This window comes from Entelurus aequoreus, linkage group LG03 (assembly GCF_033978785.1).
Source record: "Entelurus aequoreus isolate RoL-2023_Sb linkage group LG03, RoL_Eaeq_v1.1, whole genome shotgun sequence".
Taxonomy (NCBI): domain Eukaryota; kingdom Metazoa; phylum Chordata; class Actinopteri; order Syngnathiformes; family Syngnathidae; genus Entelurus; species Entelurus aequoreus.
Genome location: NC_084733.1, coordinates 20,778,195 through 20,804,398, shown reverse-complemented (window position 1 = coordinate 20,804,398; position 26,204 = coordinate 20,778,195). Strand labels below are relative to the sequence as shown.

The window sequence follows — 26,204 nt, the reverse complement described above, 5'->3', positions numbered from 1 at the left end:
AACCAAATATCAAAGTTACATTTTTAAACCAGTGTGGTTGGCACTGGGAGCAGGTGGGTAAAGTGTCTTGCCCAAGGACACAACGGCAGTGACTAGGATGGCAGAAGTGGGGATCGAACCTGGAACCCTCAAGTTGCTGGCACGGCCACTCTACCAATCGAGCTATACCACCCCTTTATAACAAATAAAGACTTGACATATCTCCCTTTGCATTTAATAAGTTAATTTCACATGTTACTAAATGTTACATTCTTGTGTAATTTGCACATGATTAAATTCTACAGAAAAATATATTTTTAAAATATTTATTTACAAAAAAGTGTGTTTTCTTATATGCCTCTTGAGACCACACTGTAGGCTTTGTAAGGTCATGTTACCTCTAAACTAAACAAAATTGAGGCTAATCCACACTTTTTTTCTCCAAATAAGAATCGATAAGATAACTGTTGAGGAACCGAATCGTTAAGCAGAATCGGAACCGGAAAAATGTCATCAATTCCCATCCCTAATGGCCGCCTTAATGCACAGGCTTACCAGGGCTAAAGCCCCGGGGCCCCACTCATTAAGGGGCCCCGATATTGACAGCGGAATGCAATAATTGGTGTTCATAGCTGTCAATCACAATGAGCTCAGCTTCGTCTAGCGATGGTATTCTCTCTTTCTCTTCTGCGTTGTTTTGTCCAACTGCTCCGAGCGAGGCTCGAACCCAAATCTCCCGTGTGAGAGACTATCGTACTACCATCGTACGAAAACACAGGCAGGCTCCCTACTCGCCAGCACTTTACTTAATTCTACTTCATTCCCATCTCGCGATACCTAGGGACTCTCACATTTGTGCGACCTGTGACATCAGCAAGGGTATCAGCTGAACTGTATATATTCGCTTTAGCAGTTAGCAGCGGCAGTTTGTCGGCTGTTCTGTTGAATCTTCTGTGTAACCGCTGGTTAGTAAAGAGGAGCCTCCGCCAGCCGCCGGAGCTACGGTGCAGGCATGTCGGCTGTACGCGAATGCAAATGTGGCGGGGTGTCGATGTCGGTAATGCGCAGTAGAGACTCCGGACCACGACAGACCCTTCCCACACGCTGGACACATTCTCAACTCTGTTGCCTGCCGGACCCAACCTAACAGCAACACATCAAATATATATCTCTTTATAAAATATACCGGTATTAACTATAATACCGGTATAACGCCCAGCCCCAATATGCATACAACCTATGTATTTTATTCAATAATTTTAAGTTAACACTTTATTGATCTCAATGTTGGCAATTATTATTTATTTGCATGCAATGTGCAATGCTAGATTTTTGTTAACAGGTGTATTTTATTCAAGACAGAAGTATCGAATTCCATAAAAAGTAACATTTTTATCTGGTCTTAAAAGAACATTATTTAAATTAAAAAAATTGGTAAGAGTAAGATGCAGTGTGTGCAGTGTCATTTAAATCTACTGGTTCTGTTCAAATAAACGAAAAATGTATTAAAATCTGAGATTATATATTTAGGCCATATGGTCCAGGCCTACAGCAACCTATAGAACAAGTTTTTTTAGGGCATTGCAAAAAATGTAAGGTGAGAAAAAAATTGAAACGCTTACTTAAAAAGCAAGACAGTCCAAAAGACCAGACAAGATCGGAAAAAGGTCCAATATCAGCAAAAAACAAGTATTATCTCAAATCTCCAACATAAGCACCCTGATACAAGCAGTCCTGCACTGTGTTTGCTTGCGCAAAGCTGGACAGCCAGTTAACATTCAAATGTCCTCCAAAAAGCCCAAAGTTGGTCTTTTCTTGTAATTTAGTGAAATCATTTACAAGAGGTAAAGATTATGGGCTATATAGGCAGCTACACAACAGTAAAGCACAAAATAGCACACAAGCTACACATTCGTAATAATTCTTGTTACTGCTGCTTCTTTCCAATCCCTTCATTGTCAAGTCTTATGAGTCATCGAGCCTCGCAGTTGTCTGATCGCCTCGCTCCTGTGTCACGCATAACCGGAAATGTGACCTGACAAAAAAAATCTGACAGCGTGCATATTAAAACTAATTTCCGCATGCTGCAAGCCTTAAGAGCTTGGTTGATATAATTGGCGCATGCAGCTTATGTAACTAAACAGGATTTCATTCAGGTTAGCAAAGACACAGCTCCACTACTGTATGTCTAATCGTAATGTTCCATTCACACCAGAGTTACGGTCATGCACAAAAACAGCAATTTCGCTCAAAGGGCAAGTCTTCATTCAGCAGGAAGACACAGCAATAGATTTGTATGTGACTTGTGTTAGCTACAGTCTGAATCACATGGAGAAGGTATTTCTTCAATACTGGGGGAGAGGGAGAGAGAGAGACAGAGAGAGGGAGACTATGCAGCACGACTCTGGAAGCTGCCTGAGCCATGTGCCCACCATTACCATGGCAACAGAGGACTGCATAACTCATACACACGCATGTGCGCGCACATTCACAGAGGGCACAGCATCTCCTCTTGCCTACCAACACAACATAAGCCCCCCCTTACCCACCACCTCCATCTCTTGCCGCCGCCCACAACTAGCGCGCACACACGCACACATTCACATAGCGGTCCAGCAGCGCAGCGATGCAACAGGAATACAGAGGAACCTGTCTGTCTGCACTGAGGAGAGGCATTACACAACAGTGGCAGAATACAGAGGATGCCAGGACACAGAGGAGAACAGAAAGAGAGATAGATAGAGAGGGAGAGTCACCATCTCCCTGTTGCAGCTGAGAGTTAAGTGTTTACTGTGCAGGTGTACTGTATATTAAAACACAGCACCCTCATGGGAACCTATTTTTAGTCCAGATCCATGCAACAATTATAACAAAACCATTAAAGTCTCCATGTTCATGATTTAAAACTGCTTTTTCAATCTCAGATTTTAAATTTAAAAGCCACATTTAATCCAGGATATTGACAATTGACATTGGATGGACAAAAAGAATACTCAATACACTAAAGACTTCTGCATTAGCATACAATACTTTAATTTTGCAGGGTTTTTTTCATTTATTGCCGTGGTTAACGTCTTTTTACACTTCTAAAACAATTAGGAACTAAAAAAAAGAAGACACGTGGGGTGTCATCATTCACTAAGTTAAAACTGTTGTATTGTTTTATATCCCATTAACAGTAGTTCAATTCTTTTTACACTTGTGAAACAAAGACGCGTCACCTTCTTAATTTATCACTTAACACTAAAAAAGTGTTTGCCTGTTTTTAGGTGCAAATATTATCGCGAGCGGTTAACAGCAGAGGACGTCTCTGTGTCGCTGATCCGGCTGAGCCCGGAAGAAGATCGCCCTATGACTATCTGCTGGCTTTCCAGATGGACTGGACTCCCACATTATCTATTAATGTAACAAATCAATAATTATACTGACTCGACATCGATTGGGTCCCTACATCTTTGGTCCTTTCCTAAGGTATCCTCTTTTTCCCTAGCTGGGTTCTTTTGAGTTTTCCTTGTTTGGATATGGGTTTGGATCAGGGTATGTCATTGTGAGTTTGTGAATCCTTTTGAGACTAGGGCTGAAAACTATCATAATGTTTTATGTCGTTCGACATGGATAATTATTGACATTTTATATGTGCTATCGAAAATATATATTTTTAAATTTTTATTCAAAACGTAAACTTCCTGTGATTATAAAACCCCTCAGCTAGCAAGGTAGAAAGGAAAGGAAATGTCAACACAACCACGGAAAACACTAAAACAATCAATGTTAACACTATTCTAAAATTTGATTTTGAACACTTAACAATAACCCCTTAAATATAAGGTGCATAAAAAAGGAAATTGGATCATGAAGAAATGCTTAATAAAGTGTGACAACATAGTGCAAAATGTGAAAATGTAAAAATAGAAAAACTGCCAGGAAGTTACAGCTGTGCGTTAAAGGGTGAGTGCGGCTAAGGTGATGTGGTATTACCTGTCTTGGTGGGGACGGGCGCCTTGCATAGTTTACAGACCACATTGGTCTGACTACAGCCCGTTTTAAAACATCTAAATAACTACGATACTGTCGATGTGACTTTTTCTGTTTTATCGACAATTTATTCGCTCTCTGCAGCACTCATTTTTAGTTTCTAGAGCACTCATTTTTAGTTTCTCTTCTCATTCCATGCAAAGAATAAATCCAGACAAGAAGATGGCGCAACCAAACTTGTTAGTTGATACAGTTACCTCATTGGCTGTTAGCGTGTCACTCTCACTGATCAGTGATCACTTCCTGTGTTGCTCGTTTACCAGTGAGCGAGTGCCTTTCTTGATGCAATCAACCTTGCTTTGCAACTTTCTGTTTCTTCCGACGAAGAAGAAAAAAATGACCGAACATTAACATTTAACGCATTTTTTATTGGTATCAATTACGTGTCCATCGTGATACACAGTACATTGATATCATTTTATCGCTCAGCCCTAATTGAAACACTTGTTAATATAAGGGCTATGTAAATACATTTGGTTGATTGATTGATTAACTTGGTGGTGACTGTTTGATTGATAATTAAAAACTGAATGTGAATCATGGTGTGTCATACGGTGGGCAATTGACCCTGGTTCTCCTTTGAAGGCCTAAATTAGAGACATGAACAAATAAAGACAAAAAGACAAAATATGTGCCTGCTTGACATATAATAAAGTTGCTCTATGATACAGTAGTTTTTTGTAACGCGGTGGTTTCCAAAATGTGAGACTTTAGAGAAAGTGCAGCAGCTTGAGAAAAACAAAGAAAACTACTCCTTTTCCAAAACTAAAGGCAAAATAAATAGATTTTAGGTTTGTTTCTAGAGTGAGCAAATCAGCTCGTAAAAGAGCACGCAAACCGCCTATTGGTTTAGTACAGGAAGCAGTAAGTTTGTATTTGCAGCTGGGCCTAACAAGATAACATGAATATGTACAGCATTATGAAAGTCACTAATTAGCTTAATGTATCCTTAAATGGAACACACGCCACTTGCGGACAGGGAATATACAAATGCCAACATGCTGAAGTCATATATGCCACAAAAACCCACCTTGGCTGATGTCCTCGATAGCCCTGCGTATGCCTCGATCAAATGCCCGGGCGTCAGCAGGGCTCTGGAAGGTGAGTCCGAACTTCTTGTTGTTGATTCTCCAGTGGTGGAAGATGGGGTTGACCTTGTTGTATACCAGACCTTCCTGCAGGACACACTCCAGCACCACCTTAGAGGAAGCACACATAGTCAGTCATTTGCCGGTAAGACGTTGCACAATGCTAAAGAACATTGTATTTATGGCAAAAGGCCCTACTCGCTAAATATTGTAACAAAGTCCCTAAGTTAGCAACACTGCCATGGCAAGTGGAGGACGAGGATAAACCTGTTACACGCGAGAGCAAGCCAGGAGCAGGCATGCTAATACAGTTTGTAGCTAAGCTGACTGTTAAACTAGCTTGAAACAACATTAAAAAAAAGTGCTTGGATGTTGATGGAACCACATTACAGCAAACAATAAACAGTTATTACAGGGTCTCTGCAGATTTCAACGGGTCAAATTTAAGACTTTTTAAGTTTTTAAGACCATAATGAATATAATTTAAGACCATTGCATATCCATACGGACCAAAACGTACAAAGACATAAGGAAAATCAGAGGGCCGGAATGAATTGTAATTATACAAATTTATTCACTTCTCTTTCACATTGGAAAAGAAATTGGTTAGTTACACTAAATACACCAGAAGAGTCTCTATTGTAAACTAAATTTAAAAAAATATTAACAAACATCATAACAGTCATTTTTCAGATTTGTCATTTAGTGTTTTCTTGAAAAATGTGCAGTGTGCTTCATATCAACTGTTTTCATGTAACAACAACCAAAACGTTAGCAATGGTAGAGAAAAGTACAACAATATATTGTCTGTGAAAGGGACTGGTAGCATCTCTGCTAAAGCTAAATGGTTAACTTATGCAGTGTTTTTTGGCTGTCAGAATTGAGCAACAGATAAAAACATCTACAGTACTATTACTGTATCTGTACAAAGTTGTGAAAAACAGAGAGTGCGGACAGAGCGATTGTCTAAAAAGAAAGAAGGTGATAATGGCTTGCAAGCCTTAAACCGAATTTGGATGTGAATAATGTGGATAACATTCAAATTGTCTCAGCTCATTTTGTATCTGGTATGTATGTGATACATACCAAATACATACAGCTATAGTTAGATTTTAACCTTTTTTTGTGACTTTTTTGAAAACATATTGCTAATAAACAAAGACTATTTTTTATTTAAGCATGACAAGATGACATTTGCAAATATACCTTGCTTTCCTCACCCAACCATAATTTCAGACAACAGACAACCCTTATAGCGTTTAATGTCAGTTGCTGTATAAACTTGGAGAACATATTAGGCATAAGAAGCTGACCTAAAATAATAGAAATAAATAATATTAAAGAATTATGTGTTTTTAAAAAAAAATAGTTTTACTGCTGTCAACACACTACTACCAGATAAATTAGCGTGTGTTTACTGTATGCAATAGTATAATTCCATTAGTAAACATCGCATATAATTGGCGCCACTTTACCCACATAACACTACTTTGGGTGGCTGGGGCCGTTCTTTGACTCCTGCACATACTGGGAGACAAATATATTGTACATACAAACACACACACATAATATATACACACAATTATTCATACATATATACATCCATACGTACGCACACACAGAGGTATATACCCCCTTACACAGATACATACGCTCGCACATACAGTACATACACAAATACAGTACAGTAAAAAACATACGGGGTACATACATCCATACGCACAATCACTGTACAAACAAACATATATACATACTGTACATACACTAGCAGATATGCATACATACACTCATGCATATAATCACGGTTCATCAGTGAATACAGTACAGAGACAGCTCTTTTAAAGATTTTAAGCAACCTAAGTGTAAATTACGTATCACTAAGGGTCTCAGTGCTGGTTCTACTAGATCTAAGCGCAGTCTTTGATACAGTAGACCACACTATTCTTTTAAATAGACCTCCACACTATTCTTTTAAATAGACCTAAACACCTGGTCGGCCTGGCCTATCTGGTACCGTGCCCAACTGGTTGACCTTCTAGCTCACATATGGAAGATGCATGGTAGGTATGGAAATATGCTCCGCCAAACACCATACAATGATTAATTTGTACAGTATATGCTCCCTCTTGGTGATGTCATCATAGACATGTAATCCACTTCCACAGTTGTGCTGATGACACACAGCTGTATGTCTCTTGATGACACAAGACCAATGGATGTGCTTTTGAACTGTATTTTAGATAATACATCTTGGATGTCAAAAAACTTAACCAGCTTAACCAGGGCAAAACTGAGGTTTTAATTATCAGTCCTGAGGGCCCGAGAGAGAAACGTTCACTAAAAATACAGTCACTTTCTTTTAATCCATCTTCACAAGTGAAGAATTTGGGTGTAATTTTTGACTCTGAGCTTGGTTTTTATCCCACACAATAAATGCTTCGCTAAAATAGGGTTTTGTCATCTTAAAAATATAGCCAGAGCCCTGGTCGTCCTAAAAAAGTACAAAACCACTACAATTACTCCAAAAACTCAGCGGCTTGTGCGCTAACGAGGACCGAAAGGCGGGCCCATATTACACCGGTTTTAAAATTACTGCATTTGATCCCCGTGTGTTCCAAAACTCACATACGACCGACAGACAATTCTGGATGTGGATGGATCGGGTCGTTATAGACTGAAAGATGCATGTACGGTGGACCTCCTCGCTAGCATGGGAATACTTCGCGGGCTACATCGAGCGGCCTTTGTAGCAGCGGAGTCAAGTGCTAGCGGTGACCGCCAATGGAGACGACGCAAGCGGTGTGAGCGGAAGCAGAAGCGGGGATGCCGAGCGGGGCTAACAACAAAGGGAAAAGCTAACCAAAGAAGCGTGGAGTCTCCGGGTAAGAAGCCATTTATACTAGAACTAGCCGGCGCCAGGCTGGATAATCCCTGCACACATAGCAATTCTCTTAGTATAAAACACAACTCACATAATGTTTTTTCTTTTGTGACTGTGTCAGAGGCAGACATGCAATCTACTGAGGTGGCTAACTATGATGCGTTCAGTTTATCGCAACATCTAGCAAACAATCGGACAATTCCCGTCGTATCAATTCCTAGATATGGTCGAAACTATTTAAAGTGCACTACGCATAATAAACGCAACATTATTAATATTGCTACTTCGGATAATTTCAACAAACAATCCTCAAAACAGCCCACTACCTATAATGTGGGCTTTTTAAACATAAGATCATTATCTTCCAAAACGTTATTAGTTAATGAAGTCATTAGAGACAACAAACTTGACGTCGTTGGTCTCGCCGAGACCTGGCTCAAACCAGACGATTTTTTTGCGCTAAATGAGGCATCTCCACCTAACTATACCAATGCACATGTTGCCTGACCTCTTAAAAGGGGAGGGGGTGTCGCACTAATATACAATGAAAACTATAATTTTACACCTAACCTAAATAATAAATATAACTCGTTTGAGGTGCTCACTTTGAGGTTTGTCACACCGCTGCCTCTCCACCTGGCTGTTATCTACTGCCCCCCTGGGCCCTATTCGGACTTCATCAGTGAATTCTCAGAGTTTGTTGCTGATCTAGTGACGCACGCCGACAATATAATCATAATGGGGGACTTTAATATCCATATGAATACCCCATCGGACCCTCCATGCGTGGCGCTCCAGACTATAATTGATAGCTGTGGTCTTACACAAATAATAAATGAACCCACGCATCGCAACGGTAATACGATAGATCTAGTGCTTGTCAGGGGTGTCACCACCTCTAAAGTTATGATACTCCCGTACACTAAAGTAATGTCCGATCATTACCTTATAAAATTCGAAGTTCTGACTCATTGTCAACAAACTAATAATAATAATAATAACTAGTATAGCAGCCGCAACATTAATGCTGCCACAACGACGACTCTTACTGACCTACTGCCTTCGGTAATGGCACCATTCCCAAATTATGTGGGCTCTATTGATAACCTCACTAACAACTTTAACGACGCCCTGCGCGACACCATTGATAGTGTAGCCCCGCTAAAGCTAAAAAGGGCCCCTAAAAGGCGTACCCCATGGTTAACAGAAGAAACTAAAGCCCAGAAATTATCATGTAGAAAGCTGGAACGCAAATGGCGTGCGACTAAACTTGAGGTTTTCCATCAAGCATGGTGTGATAGTTTAATAACTTATAAACGCATGCTTACCTCAGCTAAAGCTAAATATTACTCAAATCTCATCCACCTCAACAAAAATGATCCTAAATTTTTGTTTAGTACAGTAGCATCGCTAACCCAACAAGGGACTCCTCCCAGTAGCTCCACCCACTCAGCAGATGACTTTATGAATTTCTTTAATAAGAAAATTGAAGTCATTAGAAAAGAGATTAAAGACAATGCATCTCAGCTACAACTGGGTTCTATTAACACAAATACGACTGTATATACGACGGATACCGCCCTCCAAAATAGTTTCTCTCTCTTTGATGAAATAACATTGGAGGAATTGTCAAAATGTGTAAATGGGACAAAACAAACAACATGTTTACTTGACCCAATTCCTGGGAAACTTATCAAGGAGCTTTTTGTATTATTAGGTCCATCAGTGTTAAATATTATAAACTTATCACTTTCCTCTGGCACTGTTCCCCTAGCATTCAAAAAAGCGGTTATTCATCCTCTACTCAAAAGACCTAACCTCGATCCTGATCTCTTGGTAAACTACCGGCCGGTGTCCCACCTTCCGTTTAGCTCGAAAATCCTCGAAAAAATGGTCGCACAGCAGCTAAATGAACACTTAGCGTCTAACAATCTCTGTGAACCTTTTCAATCCGGTTTCAGGGCAAATCACTCTACGGAGACAGCCCTCGCAAAAATGACTAATGATCTATTGCTAACGATGGATTCTGATGCTTCATCTATGTTGCTGCTTCTTGATCTTAGCGCCGCTTTCGATACGGTTGATCATAATATTTTATTAGAGCGTATCAAAACGCGTATTGGGATGACAGACTTAGCCTTGTCTTGGTTTAACTCTTATCTTACTGACAGGATGCAGTGTGTCTCCCATAACAATGTGACCTCGGACTATGTTAAGGTAACGTGCGGAGTTCCCCAGGGTTCGGTTCTTGGCCTTGCACTCTTTAGTATTTACATGCTGCCGCTAGGTGACATCATACGCAAATACGGTGTTAGCTTTCACTGTTATGCTGATGACACCCAACTCTACATGCCCCTAAAGCTGACCAACACGCCAGATTGTAGTCAGCTGGAGGCGTGTCTTAATGAAATTAAACAATGGATGTCCGCTAACTTTTTGCAACTCAACGCTAAGAAAACGGAAATGCTGATTATCGGTCCAGCTCAACACCGACATCTATTTAATAATACCACCTTAACATTTGACAACCAAACAATTAAACAAGGCGACTCGGTAAAGAATCTGGGTATTATCTTCGACCCAACTCTCTCGTTTGAGTCACACATTAAGAGTGTTACTAAAACGGCCTTCTTTCATCTCCGTAATATCGCTAAAATTCGTTCCATTTTGTCCACAAGCGATGCTGAAATCATTATCCATGCGTTCGTTACATCTCGTCTCGATTACTGTAACATTTTATTTTCGGGCCTCCCTGTCTAGCATTAAAAGATTACAGATGGTACAAAATGCGGCTGCTAGACTTTTGACAAAAACAAGAAAGTTTGATCATATTACGCCGATACTGGCTCACTTGCACTGGCTTCCTGTGCACCTAAGATGCGACTTTAAGGTTTTACTACTTACGTATAAAATACTACACGGTCAAGCTCCTGCCTATCTTGCCGATTGTATTGTACCATATGTCCCGGCAAGAAATCTGCGTTCAAAGAACTCCGGCTTATTAGTGATTCCCAGAGCCCAAAAACAGTCTGCGGGCTATAGAGCGTTTTCTATTCGGGCTCCAATACTATGGAATGCCCTCCCGGTAAAAGTTAGAGATGCTACCTCAGTAGAAGCATTTAAGTCTCATCTTAAAACTCATTTGTATACTCTAGCCTTTAAATAGACTCCCTTTTTAGACCAGTTGATCTGCCGTTTCTTTTCTTTTCTGTTCTACTCTGCTCCCAACCCGGTGGACCGCTAGCCTGTCCATCGGATGGGGACATCTCTATGCTGCTGACCCGTCTCCGCTCGGGATGGTTCCTGCTGGCCCCACAATGGACTGGACTTTCGCTGATGTGTTGGACTTTCACAATATTATGTCAGACCCACTCGACATCCATTGCTTTTGGTCTCCCCTAGAGGGGGGGGGGGGGGGGGGGGGGGGCAAGGTTTCTCATAGTCATTCACATTGACGTCCCACTGGGGTGAGTTTTCCTTGCCCGTATGTGGGCTCTGTACCGAGGATGTCGTTGTGGCTTGTACAGCCCTTTGAGACACTTGTGATTTAGGGCTATATAAATAAACATTGATTGATTGATTGATTTAAAAAATATTTTTTTAATTCCTTAATGGTCTTGGGTCTTACTATCTTTCTGAGTTGCTTTTATCATATGAGCCCTCACGGCCCCTGAGGTCTTCCGGTTACAGCCTCCTAATTATTCCAAAAGTCCGTGCTCACACCCACGAGGAGGCGTTATGCCATTATTACACCCCCATTTGTCGAACAGCCTGCCAGAGGTCCTCAGGGCTGGAGAGAATTTTTTACGATATTTAAAAACAAGCTCAAGACCCACCTTTTTAACTTAGCATTTAATTCATATTCTTAATCATTCTATAATTTTTTGTATCTTGGACCCACCTTTTAACTTAGCATTTAACTCATATCTTTTTACCCCTGTTTATCTAGTACTTATTAGCTTTTATTTACCACATACCAATTTATTTATTTTAACAACATATTTATGTAATATTGATGCATTTTACTAATTGTATTATATCATATAAAAATATTTGATTCATTTATTTTATCCTCTCAATATATTTTAGTTGTATAGAGTTATTTAAAGTGTTTCCTCTGCAGGAGCCCTCTGCATTGGGGGCTGTGATGTGCCACGGCTGCTGTGGCTATGGCTCATGGGTTCCTGGGCGAGAGGACCCTCCCTGTGTGCCCTGGATCAGGGTCTTTGCGGTCGTGTATTATGTGGCCAAAGCCACATAATACACTTTCTTGGCAGAATAAATGTCATACAATAACATTGTTCTGGCTACCTAAAAGCCATATTATTTTTATTTGAGTGTTTTATGTTTATCTTCTTCCGTAAAAGTTGTAGCGTTTTTAGTAGAGATGTCCGATAATGGCTTTTTTGCCGATATCCGATATTCCAATATTGTCCAACTCTTAATTACCGATTCCGATATCAACCGATACGATATATACAGTCGTGGAACTAACACATTATTTTGCCTAATTTTGTTGTGATGCCCCGCTGGATGCATTAAACAATATAACAAGGTTTTCCAAAATAAATCAACTCAAGTTATGGAAAAAAATGCCAACATGGCACTGCCATATTTATTATTGAAGTCACAAAGTGCATTATTTTTTTTAACATGCCTCAAAACAGCAGCTTGGAATTTGAGACATGCTCTACCTGAGAGAGCATGAGGAGGTTGAGGTGGGCGGGGTTGGGGGGGGCGGGATAGGGGGTAGCGGGGGGTGTATATTGTAGCGTCCCGGAAGAGTTAGTGCTGCAAGGGGTTCTGGGTATTTGTTCTGTTGTGTTTATGTTGTGTTACGGTGCGGATGTTCTCCCGAAATGTGTTTGTCGTTCTTGTTTGGTGTGGGTTCACAGTGTGGCGCATATTTGTAACAGTGTTAAAGTTGTTTATACGACAACCCTCAATGTGACCTGTATGGCTGCTGACCAAGTATGCATTGCATTCGCTTGTGTGTGTGAAAAGCCGTAGATATTATGTAACTGGGCCGGCACGCAAAGGCAGTGCCTTTAAGGTTTATTGGCGCGCTGTACTTCTCCTTACGTCCGTGTACACAGCGGCGTTTTAAAAAGTCATAAATGTAACATTTTGAAACCGATACCGATAATTTCCGATATTACATTTTAAAGCATTTATCGGCTGATAATATCGGCAGCCCGATATTATCGGACATCTCTAGTTTTTAGGGCGCGTCACATCCGGTTTATGTGACGTCGTGCAAATAATTTTCCTGTTGTCACATTCCTTTGAGGTTGATATAAGATTTAATGTGCCCAATTGAATATCCTAGTTGCTCAGACAATGTGTTTATACAAGTTTTGATTGCAGAATATCATTTTTAATGGAAAAATAGGTTAATATGTCTTTTGTATATATGTTAGCATTTAAGATAGCCAGTGCTAGCTTGCTTCATTGGTAGAAGAGTGGTGTCACGGGTCCGTGAGTTTATAACTCACAGTTACTGTAACACTAACAGTTTTACGGCGGTTTATCGTCATACCGTTTATTCTTCTATCCCACAGTAGCACCAAATGTTTTTGTGGCGGTCCACAACAAAATGAATGCATAAGGAACACTGGATGGCTCTACTTTCAATGGCCCACACTGATTCACTCAAAAAGACTTCTATTAGTTAAGCTTTTAGTAGGATTTCCTGCATCACAGTGCTTGTTACCATCCTGACCGATCCTATTGCATTTTGCCAGCAAGTACTTAAAAATCAACAGTGACATCAAAACAGTTATGAATATTAGGTTGCTTATAGGAATATTTGAAGGTGTTTGAGCGAACCTTTCTGCTCAAGATTCAGACGAACATTATCACTTTATGCGGCTTATACATGTCCCATTAAATAATTCCTATGAAACAAAAGTGTGGAGGGAACCCTTCGCATAAGCTCTGAGTTTCTGAAATAAAACAAACCAATAATTGCACATATATTTGAGGCTAATTTGTAAAACATATTTAAAATGGTGGAGGTTTTATTACAGATTATGTTAAAAAGTTGGAAGGCAGAAGTGGGGTGGCGGTGGGTGGGAGACTTTGAGTTGGCTTACATAGGCAGACAGTCAAAAAGTGTGTGGTAAGAGAGCAACTGTATTTCCAAAGCCTATTATTAATCAGGGATACTGAGCCACCTCCTGGCCTTCCTCTAGGGCAGATTAAGTGAAATGAGAGGCAGCCATTACAGTCTTTTGAGGTTAAGACTAAGGTGCACAAAAAAAGTGGCTTAACCGGTGGTGTGAATGGTACGAGGCTTTGGGCGTGGCAATATGCGTGAGAGAGGGAGAGCAAGCGATCCAAAGGGATGAAAAGCATCTGCTACCTGGGGAGGCTACGCTACGTCAGGTTCATAAACCAATGCTCATATTCAGCAGGAACTCTTTAAACCAGTGGTACAGTTTAGATATTGACGGAATGGAAATAGTTCTCTTAGATTCTTACAGCCAAGCGTTACAGTACACATTTTATTGTTTACAAAAGGGTCCAACATTTCCTTCGATTTTTTTGTTAAACTTCAGTGCGGTGTAGGTAGAAGTACAAACACCGCCGTCCGTTGAACAGTCAACACAGACTTCCGCTTTGCCACATCCTCGAAACATAGACTGGCCAATCGCAGAACAGATTGGAAAAGGCTCCTCTGCCCAGAGGTTTGTAGCTTCATTTAGGTCAATCTGTGCAAAGTGGCAGTCGTGATCCAAGCTGGTTTTATCGTTCCGTTTCCAAAACACAAATATATGCACACAATCCTACTCGAAATTAATGCAATGTTGTTTTTATTTTATTTTTTCGTCCCAATATTTGATATAATGGATGCAAACACTGCAGCTACATGTTTTCGGAAAGTTTGACGGACCTAGCAACAGTAACTACAGTGAGGGGTGCAGGAATTGCTTGCCTTTTCCAGATTACAATGAATAAACGTAACTGGAAGAAAACATTTTAAAACTAGTGTGGATTACTATGGAAGGAGGAATCAAAGCCGTGAATGAAACTCAGAATGTGTTCCTTTTTGCACAGCAGGAACAGTGTGTGTGTGTCTAATGTTGAACAAAGAGGGTCTGGCTTACCTTTAAGTACATTCCAAAGTGTGTTCTAGGCTACACTTACAACCATCTTGTAGGATCCTAGAAACTACCCTGACCACTGTTTGGTTACTTCATTGATTAAGAAATGTATCCAACACTTCAGTCCATATTTGGTAAGTCAGGGAACCTGAATACACAGCCAGAGCTATGCCATCAGCGGAAGTGTACCTTTGAAGGGTTTTCTCTGACTTCTAAAGAAAAGACAGGCCAAGGATTAAGCTGGAAGAAGAGAGGGATGGCCACCGAGAAAGACGGGGTGATAAAAGCAGGAGGATCGGGTGATAAAAAGCAGGAGGATGGGGTGTCTGTGCCTTCGGGGGCTGATTGTGGAGGTGAGACTGAATGGAGCCGGAGCAGGGAAGATGAGTGGCACAGCTAAGGCCCGCGACCTGACACAGGAGGAAGTATCACGTGTAGCAATGGATGGAAGATACTCAATGCTGCATTCCACGGCGGACGTGGAAAGACAAGGGAGGCAGTGGCTAAGAGACGGAAATGATGAGACACAGGCCATGTTGGGAGATGGACAGAGCTTGAGATAGTCGGAGGTGAGATGTGCGGGACAGCAGGTTTAGAGGAAGATGAAGACAAGCTTTAAATGGTGATTACACTCCTGTAATACATTAGTGCAGGATCGATGAATGTGATTTTGAGGATTATTTTCCAGCCAAGTGCGTAATCATTCACAACTTAAGCAAAGGCATCTCTTTCACCAAGATTTCTTTGCACAACACAAGGCACTGATTGTGTTTACAGAGTCACAAGCTTCCGTAGATAAATGTGACATTTGCAACATTAGTGGCGCTACGAAGCTTTACAAGCTGGGTGACACTGATAGCCTCAGAGATATTAAACAACATGTGGCCGTCCAAGCTGAACAAATAAACCAAGAAACAACCAAAATATGCACGTATCAAGAGAGCCTTTGTCCAAAAAGAAAGCTCATTTCTAATCACAGCTGCGAACAATCTGAGGGATGCTGAGATGAGCGAGGGAGGCTCAGCTACAGAGCCGGTGTCGTAAGAACTTGTCAACCAATTAGGTCAAGCTTTTTTTAAAGCGAGTCGGAGTGACGGAAAGGGGGAGAGAGAGAGATTGGTGGCTATATGGAGAGCCAGCTGAGTCATCACCGGTACACTCTGTGCCGCATCGCTGAGCTTTTCAGTCAGGTCCTAACCACCTCCCCTCACCTCCCGTTGCCGTACATTTTAACGGAATACATTTTGCCCTGATTCCATTCTCATGGACACCAACCATGTCACTGGTACAGCTTGTAACACTCACACTAGTCACTTCAAGTTATGATCAGGGATGGGAAATATGTGATAGCCTTCTTTCCACGGATTAGCCTATCTTTGTTTAGACACAACAAACAGAATCAAACTACAACATCAGCGTTATTTGGATAACCTCAGAGAACTCAGCCAGGGTTTCTATCAATAAGTTAACGAGACGATCATGGATCTGAAAAGCTATGAACGCAAATTCATCCAAGATCCAAAATGTCTTGGAAATCCAAAGTACCAAAATGTAACAAGATCCAACATAAACTTCAACCTACAGGAGCTTTTAACAGGGTTGTTTTTGCTGCCCAATGTGCATACACAATCTAGATTACTTTTGGTTTGTGTACACAAAGCAAATATTAAAACAGAGGTATGCTTTTCAAAAGTTATACCCATTAAAAATAGATTTAAAAAAATCTATCCATTTCCAAAATAGGAAGATGGGTGAGCTGAAGCTGGGTAAAACCATTTTTTTTAAAATTTCAGATCATTTTTATGGTATGAAAATGGACTGTTACATGTGCAATGGACTAAATGCTATAATCTTTTACTCATTAGGGCTCCCATGATTAATTTGCTAAATCAATTAATATGAGTTGAAAAAAACTTTGAATAATATTCTGTTGTTTCGATTTATTGTTTAATGAGTACAACTAATACAAATGTATACAAAAAAGGACCACATGGATGCAGGGAACTTTAAATATGAGGACATATTTTTTTGCACGACCACTGCAAAAGAACACACATGAGAGCGGTGGCTGCTGCGATCTGTGTGACTGATAACAGAGGTGTTTTTGTTTCATTTTTTCTAATGCACACATGTTAAAAGTGCAATTCTAATGTTGATTATGTGTATTTATTAGAAAAAAAGAATGAAGGTTCCAGCAAGCAGAAACATCTCAGTTTATTTCCACTCTATTTCCTAGAATACACATTGATATGGTGTGTTTTTTCTGATTAATCGATTAATTGGACAAACTAATCGATAGATTACTCGAATAATAATATTATCGATAGCTGCAGCCCAATTACAGATTCATTTCACATAGGCAATTGTTTGTTACTTATTGTGAAGCACCTCTTATCTTGTATACGGACAATAATTTTAACAATAATTAGTTAATAATTTAACAAAATAATTTTAATTTTCCTGAGGGAACTCTCCTGAAGGAATCAATAAAGTACTATCTATCTATCTATAAAAAGGCTTTATATTCTTACCTGTATTAATTTCCTTATCATGGCACTTTTGTAAATAACCAATTTTTCATACAGTAGACATGTTTATATCAGTCTGGAAAATGTGGTTTCTCAAAAGATTAACAGACAATTTAACTTTTAATAATGTAAATACCTCAAAAACAGATGTTTGGCTTTGCTGACTTCAAATATCTTTTCTGGATGACGGTTTATGAGGTGGCGACTTGTCCACGGAGTACGCTGCCTTCCGTGACGTCGCGAAAAACAAGTGGTGGAAAGACAGATGGATGGATTGAGGTTTTCATTTTTTTCATATTTCCCGCGTTCAACATTTTTTTTGGTGATTACCTCCGTGTGGTGGGATGTGACCGGGTGGCTCTGTGTCGCCTTGGAAACGCTTGAGAAGAAAGTATTGCTTTGCAGAACACAGACTTTCTTGCCTCCGCCAAAGAGCAGGGATTCCCTTACATTTAAACGATCGTGGCGCAACACCACGGCAAGATTAATGCCGCCACAGCTTCAAAATAATAACCCTTTTTTTTAAACCAGAAAATAAATTGAGTGATATATTGTATAAACGGAAATACCATATATAGTGTACTATTGGCTATAATAAGTTTAAAAAACAGCTCAAATAACATAAAAACATTCCTCAGTGCGTTGTTTAAAAAAAAAAAAAATCCTATAAATCGCCCGTCAGAAGCGCGTCAGCTGGTCGCACACCGAAACGGATTGATAAAAGTAAGGAGAGAACGATGAAGAGAAAAGTATTTTAAGATCATTAATGCATTACTTTTTCAAGCCGGTGTAAACTATCTTTATTCTTTTGACATTACTACACCGTGTGCTTTTTTGAACCTCTGTTTGGACGTCTCTGTGTGAGTGTGCATTTGTCCCCGTGCGTGATTCGGTTGTCTCCGGGCACTCCGGTTTCCTCCCAAATTCCAAAAATATGTATTTTAGGTTCATTGGAGACTGTAAATTGTCCATAAATATGAATGTTAGTGTGAATGTTTGGCCATCTGTGCCCTGCAACTGGCCATGCTAATTTGAGTTGGTTTGTCTATGAGCTAGTCCATTGTACATTAGGATTAAGCTAACGGCATTACAGCTCAACCTTCATCCCGCATAATTGTGTTGCTTTTTTCAGTAGATTCCAAATTATATTATTAATCTAACGTGATTTCTACATGTATGTGCACTTCATGTGTATATATAATCTACTTGCCTTAGTGTTGTTAGTTTTACAGTGACTTCATTGAGAAAAATATCAACAAAATCCCAATTTTATTTTTCAAATCTAATTCAAAGGAATGTGTACATATTTGGCAAACTAAATTGCAACATGGCAGCACGGTGGCACAGGGGTTAGTGCATGTGCCTCACAATACGAAGGTCCCGAGTAGTCCTGAGTTCAATCCCGGGCTCGGGATCTTTCTGTGTGGAGTTTGCATGTTCTCCCCGAGACTGTGTGGATTCCCTCCAGGTACTCCGGCTTCCTCCCACCTCCAAAGACATGCACCTGGGGATAGGTTGATTGGTAACACTAAATTGGCCCTAGTGTGTGAATGTGAGTGTGAATGTTGTCTGTCTATCTGTGTTGGCCCTACGATGAGGTGGCGACTTGTCCAGGGTGTACCCCGCCTTCCGCCCGAATGCAGCTGAGATAGGCTCCAGCACCCCCCGCGACTCCGAAAGGGACAAGCGGTAGAAAATGGATGGAATGAAATGGAAATTGCAACATTCAGGGAGGGCAGAATATAGTGTAGCCTGCGTTACCTTTTACAATAAGCAGCAACAATTGAAACTGCATTGAACAAAGAAAGCAAGGTCTACCAAGTCAAATTCCTTGTGTTAAAGCTGATTGTTATTCTGATTACCTTATTTTTTGGACTATAAATCGCTCCGGAGTATAAGTCGCACCGAATAGAAAATGCATAATAAAGAAGGAAAAAAACATATACAAGTCGCACTGGAGTATAAGTCACATTTTTTGGGGAAATTTATTTGATAAAATAGGGGCGGTGTGGCGAAGTTGGTAGAGTGGCTGTGCCAGCAATCGGAGGGTTGCAGGTTACTGGGGTTCAATCCCCACCTTCTACCATCCTAGTCACGCCCGTTGTGTCCTTGGGCAAGACACTTCACCCTTGCTCCTGATGGGTGCTGGTTAGCGCCTTGCATGGCAGCCCCCGCCATCAGTGTGTGAATGTGTGTGTGAATGGGTGAATGTGGAAATACTGTCAAAGCGCTTTGAGTACCTTGAAGGTAGAAAAGCGCTATACAAGTATAACCCATTTATCATTTATTATTATAAAACCCAACACCAAGAATAGACATTTGAATGGCAATTTAAAATAAATAAAGAATAGTGAACAACAGGCTGAATGGTATGGTATTTTGCTTTGTTTTTTTGTTTGTTTTTGCCATAAAGAAATACAATCATGTGTGCTTACGGAGTGTATCCCTGCAGACTGTATTGATCTATGTTGATATATAATGTATATATTGTGTTTTTATGTTGATTTAATTAAAAAATTAAAATTATTTATTTATTTATTTTTATTTCTTGTGCGGCCCGGTACCAATCGGCCCACGGACCTGTACCTGGTTGGAGACCACTGCGTTATATGACGCATAAATAACCAACTGAGAACGTGCCTGGTATGTTAACGAAACATATTATGGTAAGAGTCATTCAAATAACTATAACATATAGAACATGCTATACGTTTACCAAACAATCTGTCACTCCTAATTGCTAAATCCCATGAAATCTTATACGTCTAGTCTCTTACGTGAATGAGCTAAATAATATTATTTGATATTTTACGGTAATGTGTTAATCATTTCACACATAAGTCGCTCCTGAGTATAAGTCGCACCCCTGGCCAAACTATGAAAAAAACTGCGACTTATAGTCCGAAAAATACGGTATATAGGAAAAGAGTGCTAAATTTTAATGTTATTATTGGTATTATTAATAACTATTATGTTTTTGCTAGGATTTGTTTGTCTGTTGGTTAGCAACATAACTCAAATAGATATGGATAGATTTTGATGACATTTTCAGGAAATGTAAACAAAAACAATTCCGACTACGAACATACTTCACTTCCTGCTTACGGAGTTCCACGCCCCCACCTGGGCGCACTGCACTATGCAGAGGATTCTGGGAGATGTAGTTTATGTTTAGACCGGGCCTACGCTTATGCCTGGTTCACACCAACGGCGCTTGCCGTGCTTTAAAGCGGCGAGCAAAGCGCCGTCATTTGGAAGAGGTGCTACGAACGTTTGTAATGCTAGGTTCACACCAACGGCGCTTTGACGGCGCTTTAAAGCGGCATGCAAAGCGGCGTTTAAGCGTGAGGGTCGTCTGGTGGCATGCGGTGGCGACTGGGGTCCGCGCTTTGAACCAAGATCTGTTAAGCTTTCTTACGCTTTGAGTCAAGCTTTGCTGAGCTTTGTCACGCTTTGATACGCTCTCGGCGCTTTCTTCCATTCTTGACAGAGTGCCGAATTTTTTTAAACCGTTAAAAAATGTTTGCCGATCTTGCTGCATGTCCCGCTTCACTACAAGCTTTCCCACGATCCATTACGACCCTCACGCTTTAATCACGCTTTGTTACGCTTTAACGCCGCTTTGCATGCCGCTTTAAAGCGCCGTCAAAGCGCCGTTGGTGTGAACCTAGCATAAAGCGCTGGAAAAAAACTGCACACCAAGTTTTTCTTTGATACATTCAGGTGACATGGTATTATTTTGAAGACTTTGAAACGGAAATACCGCAGGATCTACAATACCGTTACACTCGTAGTGTTTAACATACTTGATGAATAAAGAGGATTCCGATTTGCTCTGATTTCCAGGTGGTATTAAAAAACCTGTCCTTTAGTGTAGATATTTCTGAAACTGTAACCAGGAAGTTGCACACAAACTGAGAAACCCACACCAAAGCAAACAACTTCCTTGGGAGATGTAATTACAGTATTTCATTGACTTGTATAGTCAAACCGCTGATGGTTTACAACAAGAACAGATAATGTCATGCTTGAGTGGCTCGTATGAGTAACATTAGTCGTTTGTGGGATTGTCTGCGGTTGTTATTTTTCTTGGACTCATCGCTCTAATGCCCTCAAACAGTCATCAGAGCGCTGCGGTCGATGCCAGGCACTCTGGCACTGGGTGGCATCCTGACAGACCTACATATGGCCATGTGTTTGTTGTGGCGACTGGGGGTGGAGAGCGGGTAGACGTTGGCGACAAGCGGGGTGTTTTACCACTTCCCAGAACAGTCGTCGGGGTCTCTGAGCCATGTGTATGCCCAGGCCTGTACTATAGCATTCCCGTCACACCCTTTCCTGTGCCACACACACATACACACACACATTTGTACACTAGCACAGTAAAGCACTCAGAAGGCCTTGAACACAAAACACATAAAATGTTCCCAGTCAAAGGCGATGTTAGACATCAGGCAGCCTCGAGTCGCCAATGTCAAAGCATTAAAAGGCCACAAGAGCCTCTACGTCACAGTGTTTGCCACAGTGCTCTGACGTCACTGCACTTTCACAACTAGTTTAGTCTTTTATTATCCCTACAGCATCCAGTGGATCATTTTTACATCAGGTCACTAAAAAAGGAGACTGTGACTCTAAACCAGGGTTAATCAACAGGTGGCCCGAGGGCCTTGATATCAAACTAGCACACAAGTTCAGTTCAAAATTTGGGATTTTTGTAGCAAGATCCTAATAACAGCAGATAACTAACATATAAGGCTGGATATCATGACCAATTTTCTAAATCAATTTGATTTTAGACTCCTATGATTATAAATTGATTAAGCACGATTTGATTCGATCTTCACCTTTAAGGAAAACGTCTGAACTCTGTAACAAAATACAAATGAACATTATTTATTTATGGACGTTATTATTTATTTATTTTAGCCAGAAACAAATTTGTAAATTGAACAGCTTAAACCTGTCTCAAGTGTAAATTTAGAAATAAGAAAGGGATTTAATTTGTACTGCAGCATTTCATCACTGCAAAGATGACAGGATGTAACGTTATTGTGTAGGCCGGAAGTGTGCTCTTGGGGTTTTCTATGGGAGCATTTGATGCCGGTTCTGTGTAGGGATGTATATCTTTAGGATTTTATCAAAAAACTATACCTATATCGCTATTCCTTATGGATACCAGTATTCATTGTTGGTACTCTTATCGGGGCTATATGTAATTTCGATACCAGTATTCATCGTTGGTACTCTTATCGGTACTATATGTAATTTGTGTAAATTAAGATGTGGAAAAAATTCATTTTTTTTACTAGCATTTTTGCTAGCATGAGCGGTTGCAGCAACATGATATAACATCTCACAGCAGGGAAGTATTTTATCTACACTGCTTATTAGGTCTTAAACAAGTCAACTATGTGTGCATATACCGATAGCAGTATCATTAGTGCAGAATCTTAATGGTCTCCCTGGACCGACCTAATTAAGAACCGGTACCAAAAAATACCGACACATGGTATACAACCCAAATGATGAAGAAAATAATCGAACGATACACAGATTCTCCTGCCGTCTTTTCATTATAGTGAGCTTGTGCCACATGAGCGGTCATCTTACAAGACTCTCAGTGACAAATATTATAAATAATCAAAACAAGTTTAGTCCGATGTTTACGTTGCATGGTCATAACGTAGTGTGGTTCTAGTTTGGCGTAAATCTTTGCCAACAAGAGTTACAAGGGCCTCCATTGCTGTATTTCCATGGCTTGCGGAGAATCGGGTGGTAATGCTAGTAAGTCCCTCGGTTTCGTTTGTTATTCCCAGATGGCTTGTTGTTGGAAGCTAACGTTAGCATATTGTGATATTGCTGCTGCTTCTTTAAAGATTTTTTAAGTGGTGAGGTAGGAGAGTATCGATATCATGTACTGTGAGTCAATATTGCAAATTGTGAAACATAGTAATCCATGATCGATTAAAACATTTGTTTTTACCCAGACCTAATGTAGAACCTTGGGCTAATGCTTTTGCAGTAAGTCCTTAAAAACTACACATACTGTACATACATACATAGATACATACACATACATATGTATATAGATACATACACATACATGTCCAGTCTACATACTCGTTTTTATACACTTTACAAGAAATACGAATAGCATGGAAGCAACAAAACCTGTCATCAGTTTAGTTTCTTCTTTGTCTCTGTATTGTTCTGAGTAGTAGTCTATCAAGTCAACATCTTCAGTGAGAGAGTTTAATACCTTACTTTGATTTTTGCAACTGCCAGTAGTGATCGCGGAAACTTTTCATTTGACGACAATATCAGAGACACATAAATGTTGTTGTATATTATTTTTTGAAAAAAACTAAACAAAACAATTGCCATTGTTGAAACTCATTCAGATATAATTCAATGTAGTTATTTACAAAGTGTTTCGCTGCCCAGTTAGCCCACACACCACCAACGGCGAGATCTCTGATATTAAGGATCTTTGACTCGTGTTTTCTTAAGTAGGTTTTTAAAAACAGCAGAGCACTTCTGTCATATAGAGCATTTTTGACCCAAATAAACCCATTGCTTGTGTTTCAATGTAGGACTATATTAGCCATTTGGTCAAGGAAACATTTAGGTCATGGAGGAGCCTTGCACTATACACAACAGAGAAGGGAGTAAAGTCTTTCCATGTGTGGCACTTAAAATAATGACTTAAATAGCTCTGCTCTAAAATATTAATATTGTACAGGATATCCTAAACCTTGCATTTTAACGTTATGGAAGGGTGGAGACAAAGCCAAGGGGTAACTCAAACATAATTTTAATACAGAGTCAAATCTTGCTCAACGAGAGATAGGGCGTCAAAACTTTTCCGAGGCAAGACTGGATGACGTCACAAATTGAGTGTGGGAGAAGGCGACTCACAGACAGAAATAACATTGTTGCGTACAATATATTATGAGTAAAGGATTGCAACGTCAACAAGCCTACAGCGGTCGGAAGAAGAAATTAGCACCCTATTGATGTCTATGTAAAGAGGGGTGGCCGGAACAACAGAGAATATGCTTTTGGATGCTGATAGTGTTGTGTTACATGTCACACCTCTACTGTCTCTACGTACGAATGTAATCTTGCATACACAACGTCCTTATGAAAGCCACGACTAGGTTACTGTAAATGTGAAACCCTTAGCTTACTAATGAGTGACTATCACATGACTAAATTGGCTGCGTGAATCTTAGAAAATTCATGCCAATTTGTGAATAAACATGAATGTTTGGCGCTTATTACAAGAGTCAGTATAGTTTTCCACTATATATTTAATCCTACATCCCTTTCAAGCTCCGTTTCCCACATCCTTCCCTCCATCATTCTCAGCTCCTGAGTAATCTGCCCTTCTCCCTGGTGATGTAATCATGCATCACAGCGTCACACAGTTTGCTCATATTTTCAGATACCTGCGCCATGGAGGAAAGTCCAACAACCGCTTCCTGCTCAAGTGTGTTTGAGAGCAATGAAGGTGTGGGGGATTGGGGAACCGGAGGTGACTTAACGCAGAAAATCAACAAAGTAGCAGTAGTTTTTCCACCAACACTGTATAGGATCCACTTTTAAGATGTCAATGAAGTATCTGTCTACAGCAGGGATGTTCAACTCAATCCCAGAAAGCTAAGGATCGGGTAGCTGGACATTTGCCACTACTATTAGTCTTATTTTGTATATTCCGGAGAACCAGTGTCTTCAACAGTAGACATTTGATTTTTGTCTATCTTATTTGTTAGAGTTACAGGAGTGCGCGGTTGTTTTAAGGGCCTTCTGCAAAAAAACTGGATCAACTAATTATCGCTATGACAGAACTCTTGTGTTTTTAAGAATCTGATGCAAAAATGTGAGTCTCTCACACACTTTTTGAACTAAACTCATGGGTCACCAGGTAAATAGTCCAAACGATGAAAAAGAGAGGACCTAAAATAGAACCTTGAGGAACACTACTAGTATAACACTAAAGAAGTTGGGACAAATCACTACTGAATGCATCTGAAGTAAGCAAGCTACAGCAACGCCTTAGTTCAATGAATCACTACAAAAAAATATAGTAACTGCCAAAAAGAAGAGGACTTAAAGGAGTGCCTTGAGAAATACCTCAATAATGTATATCGCAAGTTTGGACCCCAGTGTTCTATGCTTGATAGCGAGGTAACATTCCCCAAGTTTGAACGATTTTTTTTGAACGACCAGAATAATAGCCCTGATCTACAGTACCTCACAAAAGTACCTCACATTTCAGCAACCATTTATTTAACAGTATATCTTCTCAATGGAGAATACTCTGGAGATGAGACTAAAATATACTGTATTTTAGAGAAGTCAGTGTTACAGCTTGTAGGGTTTCCCCTAAACTGCCAAGATACCTGTGGCGGTGGGGGCATAGTTATGGGTGTGGTCACCATGATGTCATCAAGTAATTTGCATAATTTGCTACAATATGATTTTCTTTAAAAGGGATCAAAAATGTATATCCATCCATTTAAAACAAATCTGTTATTATGAATTAGTATTAACATAAATATATTTTTTAAATCGTTTTGCCATA

General features: G+C 40.1%; 1 protein-coding gene across 1 annotated transcript in view; it reads right to left on the bottom strand.

Moving 5' to 3' along the window:
- Positions 1-26,204, bottom strand: part of spred1 (sprouty related EVH1 domain containing 1) — an 85,390-nt gene that overhangs the window by 26,046 nt on the left and 33,140 nt on the right. The window contains exon 3 of the mRNA XM_062041440.1: positions 5,045-5,213. Coding sequence (XP_061897424.1) covers positions 5,045-5,213 — 169 coding nt within the window. The remainder of the gene's footprint in view (positions 1-5,044; positions 5,214-26,204) is intronic.